The sequence below is a fragment of the Dreissena polymorpha genome, chromosome 2, assembly GCF_020536995.1.
Source record: "Dreissena polymorpha isolate Duluth1 chromosome 2, UMN_Dpol_1.0, whole genome shotgun sequence".
Taxonomy (NCBI): Eukaryota; Metazoa; Mollusca; class Bivalvia; order Myida; family Dreissenidae; genus Dreissena; species Dreissena polymorpha.
Genome location: NC_068356.1, coordinates 4,089,095 through 4,099,844, shown reverse-complemented (window position 1 = coordinate 4,099,844; position 10,750 = coordinate 4,089,095). Strand labels below are relative to the sequence as shown.

The window sequence follows — 10,750 nt, the reverse complement described above, 5'->3', positions numbered from 1 at the left end:
TTTACTCATGTTTGATATGTGACAAAAAGTTGGAAATATACAGATGTACACTGTTATTTTACTCATTATTGATCTGTGAAAAAAGTTGGTTAAATGTTAATTTTGGCAATCTTCGAACAGTTCTCTTTAAAATTGTATATTACATTAGCATATATATGTATATAATTAAAGACAAATTATTCATAAGCTTTATATAAAAGCCATTTTATATACTGGTTGGACCATCATGTTATAATGTGGGTTAAATACTTCTTTGATAGATTCTGGGGCGGGGTACACATATAAAGGGAATTCGGACGAGTAGTAGACTACTCACTAACACACATGCACACACACACACACACACACACGCACACACACGCACGCACGCACGCACGCACGCACGCACGCACGCACGCACGCACGCACGCACGCACACACACACACACACACACACACACACACACACACACACACACACACACACACACGCACACGCACACGCACACAATAATGCAGTAGCATAATATTGAATACATTGAGCAGGCACATTTTGATCAGAAACGCTTACGTACCCACGACCCATATTACATTGAAAAAAATTCTAAACCATATGCGACAGTACTTAAACTGACTATATATGAACATAAACATAGAATAGAACCGAGTTTGGTATAAGCCAAAATCAATTATATAAGGCCACGCAAAATATTGTTTGGGACATAACTAAGCAAACATTAATTAACCGCTAACTCGAGCGTCTTTTATAAATTGTGATGTGATGTTTCTTACTGTTTTACAAATTTGCCCAATCTAATATAAACTATGTATGCATGAAGTTGTCCTTAAAAGTAAGATTCGATTCCGTTAAAAGAGGAACCAAGAAATAAAGATGTGCGTTTCTTTTCACAATATGCACGATTCGCCGGCGTGGCGTGGACATAAGTTCATCGATAATCATAAACTTCGATGTAATGTCACATAATCCGAAGGACTGACATTTCGTTACATATTACAAGCCATTAAACAGCGTTATAAGAACCCAAGCAAATAATCCAACAGCTAAATCGAGAAACTATAATCGGGTCCTGTAACAGAACCTAGTAGCAAGAGATCCATCTGTTCAAAATATACACCGATAGATTACTCACAATCCTCGGAGACGTACGGTATTTAGTAATTGTAGGTTAAACACTACTGAAACATTGGGTGGTACAACATTTTGCAACAACGATTCGTCTGTTGGGGGACGATTTATTCGTGCCGCACATTATGGAAATGGGACGTTTTGTTTTGTGGATTATTCTTGGATTTATTACTTCGATTGGAGCGGACGCAGGTAGAATGTAGAATAACATAGTTATTTTAAAGACAAAATATTTCACACCAAAAGAGAATAAAAAGTAATGCATTGAAGATTGTATACAATATCGCTATATATACCAATAGTTGATCAATGCAAAAACAAATGTGATTTGTACTCATCGATCCCAATGATTCTGTTTTTGTATTATTAATAAATAAATGAATATGCTGTGGCATAACATGTACGAAGAGCTTGTTCACGATGTTTTGTTTCCCGTAAGTTCAACGATTCATTTACAGCACTTCTGTAGTATCTAAAATATATTCTTCACTGAAAAAGATAGAGTTATGTATGGTTCTATTTTTATTATTCTAATGTACTATAACTTTTTAAAGAGATATGTTCAAAGATCGCCAAAAATGAACATTTTTGCAACTTTATGTCACAGATCAAACATGAGTCAAAGAACAGTGTACATCAGGAAGCAAAATAGGATGACTCAAATTCATGCTGAGCATACAATTTGGTATATAGTTATCATGATTGAAAACTGATAAAATTAAAAACCCTGTAAAACGCTACACGATTGAATCTTGTGATCGTTATGTTTTGAAACCATGCGGGAATCGCTTATATAAAGTATAAACGGCACTGAAATACACCAGTACAGACGGCCTAGTTGAAGGGACAGCTGATTCGAGCCCAGATGGGTTAAACATGTTTTTCTTCTTTTTCTTGAATCATATTGTTTTATACCGGAGTTGATTTGTTCCGAGTTTGGCATGTCCCAAAATCCACAATTTAATCGATCGTTCCTGCAAGATGTTGAAATGAATATACTTTTCGCAATTATATTTTGAATTATATTTACATTAAATTTATAATACGCGTTATTATTTATTTATAACGTGAGATTACCTTCTTAACGGTGTTACAAAGCGATATAGAGGAACTATTCATACTGCGTACTGATATACATTACTCTAACGAGGGCGACCTACAAACCTCGCAGAGGTAAGATTCGCTTCCGTTAACGCAACATGTCGCTTATTATTTACGCAATTTACATCCAATCTTTCTTTCAGTCGGAAAATACTATCAACTCAAAGGCGTGTATACATTGGTAGAACCCATGATATACACGGTAAAAATGTTGAACAAAAAATATTGAATGCAAAACACTCATGTTTTGGTGCTTGCTTTAATTTATCTAAACTGAAAAACGATAAATATTATTGCAAATAAATAGCACAATGTTCATCGAAATAGTTAGTGTAATACTTTTATTTATTTTATTCATCAATATTTCTTGTTAAAATCTTCAATGGCCTAGATAATTGATAAAAACTGTGAGACTTATTGTAAGTTGCATTTCATAGCGGAATGTGTTAAGAGGCATATTAATTAAAACATACTACATAATATTGGAACATACTTCAAACTATGCCAATCACAAAAAGAAGCTCAAGCAACACAGTTCTGCTGAAAGATATACACATTGAAATACCTTGTTGATGAAACATCATTATAGGCATACACGATTATGTCAAGCACTGTACTATTGGCATCAAAATGCATGATACAAAAATATTAAGGAAATTTTGAACGATTTATTATATTTGTAAACCCCGTTCTTAACTTATTGGGCTTTGTCTATTTAAACGTGTTAACACATGCTTATTTATTACCTTTTACATATTTTATTTTGTTATAATTTATTGCAAAAAAAAGACATAAAACGATTTATATTGCACATGATATCGTTTGTGAAAAAAATAAGATACAATTGCTTTAGTTAAGAGTAAGTTTTCTCAGACAATTAATAAAAAACAAACCACGAATGACTACTGTATTAAACTTTCAAAGTGAGGTTCTGTGTTTAAACCCCAGTAGAGAGATTACATGAATGTAACAAATAGATTCATATCTAATTATGTTTCTGTTCGAACGCGCTTGGTGCGAATGTTGTGTATACTTAACTGTTCACTGTTCGAACGTAGTGCCAAAAAATCAAATCAAATCAAAATTTATTTATTTTCGGTATGAAATAACATGTATATAACATAAGCATAAGCTATTTAAAGCTTTTTGACCGGCCATTAATGCATTTCATTCAGAGTCTTCACACGTTATACAAGTAAAAAATTGCAAATACTTCAATAACGTTTTTTGTTGCGTTTTTGTTCATAAGATTCCGTAATATTTTTTTTTCGTTTTTTTTCTATACATCGACGGTATTTCCACTACATATATATTTATATGTTTAAAAATATTTTTAAATATTAACAGAAACATCTGTGGTGTGGAGTTTTGACACTTTTCCGAATATCTCCATGGCCTGTAATATTCTGTTACTTCGCAATTCCTGATTTGCTAAATGTTATCTTGATTACGTGTATAATGTCATTTTGTTTGCTTGCTTCCGTCGGAGCGATCGTTTGAAATAAACAGTTAAGATAATCTGTGTGTTTTTAGAAATGTGCTGATTTCTCTCGTTTCATAATAATAATAATCTTGACACTGTTTCACATTCCACAAATGAAAAAAGTCTCCACCGGAAATATTGAGAAGTTTTAATAAGAAGCGAGAAAAAAATGCCAGACTTTTCTGTCTCTAAATATCAATATTTTGAATCGCTCGCTTTGGCGGATCAGTTGAAAAGAAATTAAAACACATTTAAGTTAGATGATTCGAATATTTTATCAATATTCACTGACTTTCGTCTATTATGTTACAGAAGTCAAAACGTATATACATGCATACATTGAAGATATTCACTTAAAGTGTGTTTTTTTCATTCAGTACCGGACAAGTGCAAGGATGTGCCATGTCCACCACTTAATTGTACCAACCCTGTCAACCTACCGGGCCAGTGCTGTGGAATTTGCCCACATGGTACCTTATGTATATATTTTTCACCGAAAAAAATAGAACCCATTCCATACAAACGCTTATTATTGTTTTCATTCAATTGATGAATGCTCAACAACGAACCTATTTTTTATTTATTAAAATGTCATTTAAAATATTTTCTTCTTCTTCGCCTCTGCCTACTCCTCCTCAAGCACCCTCTTTTTCTCCTGTTTATTCTTCGATCTCGTTCGTATTCTTCTTCTTTGAAGAACTTAAATTTTAATTACGAGGTTTCTACAAAATGTTTGAAAACGGCTTATGTGCATTGAAGAAAATTATCATCAAAACATTAAAACGCAGAAATATGCTTTCGCAACATTTTCATTTTATTTTCTTTAACCTATAAATAAAAAAGTATATTAAAGGTATACGTTTATTCTACGACATATGCCAGTATACAGCAGAACAAAAAAAAGTTCTAATATTTCCCACGTTTTTTTGTTTCATTTCGTATTGTGTTGAGTGGAAATCTTTCAATCTGCCAGTAACTTTACAACATACGCTATTTTTGCTGAGTAATGTTTCATTGAAACAAAGTTTACACATTACTATATATGAATCTTGTTGATGTAGACGTAATAAAAGAAAGACCCACATATTATTGCCGACCCTAAACTTTTTTGTATCCGAGTGTGTTTGGTTTTTTTTTGTTAATAATTTCCACTACTTTCGATCATAATCTCTAATATAATTTTAAAGCATAAATAAAGAAATGTTGCTCGGATATTTTAAACATTTATTTGTTTTATGTTGGTCATTTAAATGCAAAACAACATGTGTAACGTAAAAAAGTTAACGATTAAACGTTAGCCGATCTAACATCCCTTTTGTTTTGGTAATGATAGTGAAAACAAACAACTTATATTCGTGTCTTTTTGTATCATAATATATACCATCGACTCCTTTGTTTTTGTTTATATTCATGATTTAACTATTAAATATTTACTTTCCTTCTTGACCTAAGGAATAAGGAAACCTTATCATTACAAAAGCCATGCAATAGTTTCAGCTTTATTTGAATAAAAGACATTGCTAGTAATCTTTCTGGTAATTCAGTATTGATGTTTTTATAATTATTCTGATTAGAAGGCGGCACAGCACGTACGTATCACCAATATTTAACTAATGTTCTTATAATTGTATGAAACAATATAATACATTATATTATATTTTTAGTAACTTAAGTGTTTTAAAATACTAATATTATCAATATGCTTTAATTTTCATATATTGTATCGTTCACGATTTGTTGCATTATTCTGTTACAGCCTTTTTTGTTGGGAGTTTTGGAATGACATAGTAAAAGTAATATCGAAAAAAAATGGTTTTGCTATGGTTACCAATTATGCATTAGTTGAAGGTATGATGCGTAAGAATTTAACAAAAAGTTGATTAATAGAAAGAATCAAAACGACAATTAGTTCTGTATGACTGAAACATAACGGTTATACAGGTAATATTTCGATTTTTATATTATATTTATATAAGAATTTAAATTAGAACTTCTTTTTACTACGGTGCGCTGTGGTATGGGACTTCTTTGTGCATGTTTTCGAGTAGTTTTGAAACGATACTTAAAGGGAGTATGCACGATTTTTTCAAATATTTATGAATTTATATAAAATGTGTAAAAAAAATCTTATAATACATATATTTCAAGATTTACATTAGAATAAAAATTAAAAAGAACATGTGTCGAAAATGCGAAATAAGCCAGATATTTAATTCTGAAATCGAAAATTTCTGTACAGTCGAATTCGCCAGCATGTATATCATGCATGTACGATGTGAATCTAAATTTAGTTTTAGTGCATATTCGTTCATACGACACAAAGACACAATTTTGTTTCCTAACAAATACGAGTAAAAGTGTCGGCATCGGCTTTAACCAGCCAGTTAAGAAATTTACTGAAGTAAACAATATTTGATTTCTAGTACCATATACAAATTGTTAATTTATGTTATTAAGCATTCCTCGGCCATATTCATATGTTGGTTTAAGATTGCAAGAATTGCTTGTTAAAATGGAAATCGTGCATACTCCCTTTAAGTTCTTTGTTTATCTGAACTATTATCGTGTAAGAATCGCTATTTGTGTAAAACCGGTATACACTATTTTAATTTCGGTGCGACAGAAGTAGTTGATTGTATAAAATGCGTATGGATTAGTTTTTACTGTAAACACACTTTATTTAATACGATGCATATTATTTGATCGATGTTTTAAGTGCACTATTTTATGCCGTTTTTATATGCATTTTTTTCATGGATTTTTTTCTATACATGTTCCGATTGATGTAGTTGGGAACTAATGAAAGCCTATAATATATGCTAAGCAAATGTATGCTCATTTTTAGAATAAAAATACATATGACTAGTATCTAAATATGAAAGAATGTACACTTAACCTCAGGTGATGTAAGTTTATGTTTGGTATCTTTCTCAGAACAAATAAAACATTAACGCATATGCGCATCTCCGATGAACCAGTTACACAGTTGATTCTTCATTAATATCTGCAGTTCATCTGCTGTATCATCATACGTACCTGCAGTTCATATCGCCCTATCGGTGCAAAAATGTACCATATGACATTGAAATTAGAAGGCACGTGGTACCTTTTAGCTCCAATGGGGCGATATGGATTCTCAATCATAAATACCTTCGGTTTTTAGCAGCTAAGCTTATGCAATATTCGCTCCCCTCATGTCACAGGTTATTGGCCTTGGATGTGGTTAACGCAGCATGCATTATTGCTCAAACTCTGTTGCCGCGTAAGGCCCCCTTCACCTCGCTCGGGCCAGCTGTTGGCGGCTTTGCCTTGTTATGATGCAAATCCTGTAATGTATCTTACATTTCAACTAGGTAATCCGAGTTTCACTTGCGTAATGGTTTCTTTGATAGGCTTGGAAAACGTGGTAACCAACTGTATGGCAATTTATCATAGGTGTCTTAAGTTTTAATTTATTCCTATATTGGATGAGTGGTAACTTTTTATACTGTTAGCCCACAACTTCTGTAAGTTTTATGTTATCTTTATGTTGTTGGATTTTCATGAATCAATGGTTAAATGCGTAAAACACGCATGTTTTCAAACATCAGGACTGGCATTCTTATTGTTCTTAAACAATTATGTACGTGCAGCTCAATTGATTGCTTAAACATATTAGGTAATAAAATTGACGTTTAACCATTTTACACAGACATCGATGGAGCTATTAGCAAAGAGAAATTACAGTTCTGATTAAAATGTCATAATTGTATCGTGATCATTAGCACGTACATGTACAATTTGTTTAAGAGATTGCCGAATATTTTCATTTCATTTCATTTGCATTTTATCATCACACGTATTTGAACCGCTATATTTTAGAAAGGATTAAACCACACAATAACATTATAAGCTTTGCTACGGCGCACGTTGGTGTCATACCAACTTTGGCACTGAACTCGACGTTTGGTGTTAGCTATGATAACCAACGATTACATTTCAGGAGTGAAATATTTTGTATTATTCTATTGTCCACCCAACCATCATCAGCATCATCCTTTCATCAACAAAACTCGTAGCATAATAATACTCTTCATCCTCTTAGTGGTGAGCTCGAACATAATGGACAGGACTAAGCACGTTCAATTACTGAACAAAATCTCAAAATGAAATAAGGTTTCTTCAAATTTTAGAAAATTAAAAAAGCGCGTTCCGTTTCGCAAATCATATAATCTTTCTCAATACAGTTTGTTGTTGAACTGCGAACGAACTTTAGTGTTGAAAACTTAAGGTGTATTGCCACCAAACTGCTTTTCTACAAAGCTGACGTCTTGTAAATACAACCAATTCAGCTTTATTTTAAATGAAACCGAGCACATTTCGATACGTTTCTTGTGAAGTACGTGCAGTGAACATAAACAAGTGTAACCTTTTTGTTATCAACAAAATATAATACATGTAAATTTCCTTTAATTAGCATACTATTTTTTTAAGTTTCAAATATGGTTTATTCCTTGCAGTTCCGTGTGGGAACGCGTTGTACGATCCATCCATGCAGCTTTGTTGCGAAAATATTGTACAGCCAAAGGCAGGTCTGATGAGTCGCTGCTGCGGAAAACTGAGCTACGATGCGACCAAAGACATGTGCTGCAAGCACAAGGTCCATCTCCGGAACGGTACATTACCCCAATGCTGTGGCTCTGAAGGCTACGACGCCGCTTATGCTATGTGCTGCAAGAATGTCATCAGGCCAAAGGTCGGCCAGCTGCCGCACTGTTGCGGGAAAGCGGCAATTGATAGAGCAGACGAGCTTTGTTGCAAGGGAGTTCCACAGAAAAAAGTCGGAAAGCTATCGCGATGTTGTGGCAACCAAACTTATGACGCCACAAGTCAACTTTGCTGTCAAAATAGTTTGCAAGGACGACTTGATCCACACGTCAAGTGTTGTGGGAACGCTAGCTTCTACCCATCCAAAGAGCTATGCTGTAAGGGACAGGTGTTTAAAAAGAAAGGAAGTAAACCAATGTGTTGCAAAGATAAACCTTACGACGCTGTAAAACAAATCTGCTGCAATGGTGTGCTAGACACGAGAATTGACTGGGACACAAAGTGTTGCGGAAATAAATCATACATACAGTGCAAGTTTATGTGTTGTAAAGGCGTCATATCCAAGAAGACTGGGCTATTACCGAAATGTTGTGGACATGAGTCATACGATGCGGTAACGTCGTTGTGTTGTAAAGGAAAGCTTTTTAAACGAAAGGGTGCAAAACCAAAATGCTGCAACAACACGATGATAGATGTGTCCAAAACGCTCTGCTGCAAAGGCAGGTCATTGAAAATGCTCGGAACAAATAGCAAGTGTTGCGGCAGTAATCGATACGACTCTGTTAAACAACTATGTTGTAATGGGACCATGCATAATAAAAAGGGCGAAAATCCAAAATGTTGCGGAAAGAAAATGTATGATGCAACGGAACAGGTATGCTGCGGCGGAAAGCTTTCAAAACTTTACGGAGCGAAGCCGACGTGCTGTGGTAAAGATTCATATGACAAGGCCTTTCAACTCTGTTGCGATGGAAAAGTCAGAAACATGAAGGGGGCGGTGTCTAAGTGTTGTGGTAAGGAGGCGTACGACATGGCTCACTTCCAGTGCTGTGGGGGGACGATTCAGAAGCGCGAAGGTGCCAAGGCAAAATGTTGTGGAAGGTATGCTTACGACGAGGCCAACTTCATGTGCTGTGGAGACAAGTTGAAAAGCGTCACTAATATCCTGGTGCCCTGTTGCTGTGACAGTGTCTTAATAGACGCCACTGAATCTCTATGTTGTGAGAATATTACGTTGGCTAGGAGAGGTAACTCATCGGCATGTTGCGGAGCGGAGCAGTATGACATGATCACAGAGATCTGCTGTGAGGGCGTCATCAGCAAACAGGTTGGGTCAAGGCCAATGTGTTGCGGAACCAAGTCGTACGATGCAGCGTCCGAAATATGCTGCCTCGAAAATGTACAACCGAGAAAAGGAAAACAGCCAGAATGCTGCGGAACGGTTTCTTATGACGCTGTAGCTAGCATGTGCTGCAATGGCGTGGTGCAGAAAAGGTTTGGACTGGAACCGAAATGTTGTGGCTTTCAAAGTTACGATGCTGTGACCGACAGTTGTTGCGTTGATACCGTTGTTCCGAAGGAAGGTCACACAAACCCAAATTGTTGTCGAAAGAAAATATATGACGAGCTTACCTCAATCTGTTGTAAAGGTTCTCTTTATCAACGGGACGGCCTTGATACCAAGTGCTGTGCGGACAAGGCCTATGACATGGGTACCCAAATATGCTGCGCAGGGTACCGACATAACCGTACTGGTAAGAATCCCGCTTGTTGCGACGGCGAAGCCTACGACAAAACCTCCCAAATTTGCTGCAACGGGAACATAAGAGTCAGTTTTGGCACCAACAACACAAAATGTTGCGGGTCCCATCCGTACCGCATGGACAAGCAGCTGTGTTGCGACGGCAAAGTGCAGTCTCTGGTAGGCACAAACACGGCATGCTGCGGCTGCACGTCATATGACGCGGACAAGTTTTTATGTTGCAGCGGAGTTGTCAAGAAAATGGTCGGGGAGCTTCCAAGGTGTTGCTCTACAAAAGCGTACGATGCTAAAAAGTTTGAATGCTGCAAAGGCATACTAAAACCTCGACCATGAGGAATATCTGTGTACAATGGTTACCTGTTTACTTGTTAAGTGGATGTTTAATAAATAGGAAAATATAAGTAACGATTATTTTGAGTTTGAATTCCACTCATAATGCTCGTAGGAGTAAGTGCCCAACTGATTATTAAATACGTTTATAAAGGTTTTATTAATAGGTAACACATAAATAGCGTTATCTTTAACATATAGTAGCATGAACAAGTATCATTTACCCACATTTGTTTATATTTGAACCTCTTATTCAGGTTACACAAATCAACTACAAGTATTTATTGTAATACATGTAGTTAATATGACGCACTTAAAATCTTTGGTGGGGTTTTGCTTGCGGTTACGGTTGATACGAGAT

General features: G+C 35.3%; 1 protein-coding gene across 1 annotated transcript; it reads left to right on the top strand.

Annotated features, from left to right (window-relative positions):
* Positions 1-4,113: 4,113 nt before the first annotated feature.
* LOC127865530 (keratin-associated protein 10-4-like) lies at positions 4,114-10,392 on the top strand. The gene is made up of 3 exons (XM_052405376.1): positions 4,114-4,180; positions 5,285-5,299; positions 8,210-10,392. Exon 3 carries the CDS (start codon positions 8,242-8,244, stop codon positions 10,390-10,392), a length of 2,151 nt encoding a protein of 716 aa, XP_052261336.1. The 5' UTR covers positions 4,114-4,180; positions 5,285-5,299; positions 8,210-8,241.
* Positions 10,393-10,750: the final 358 nt, after the last annotated feature.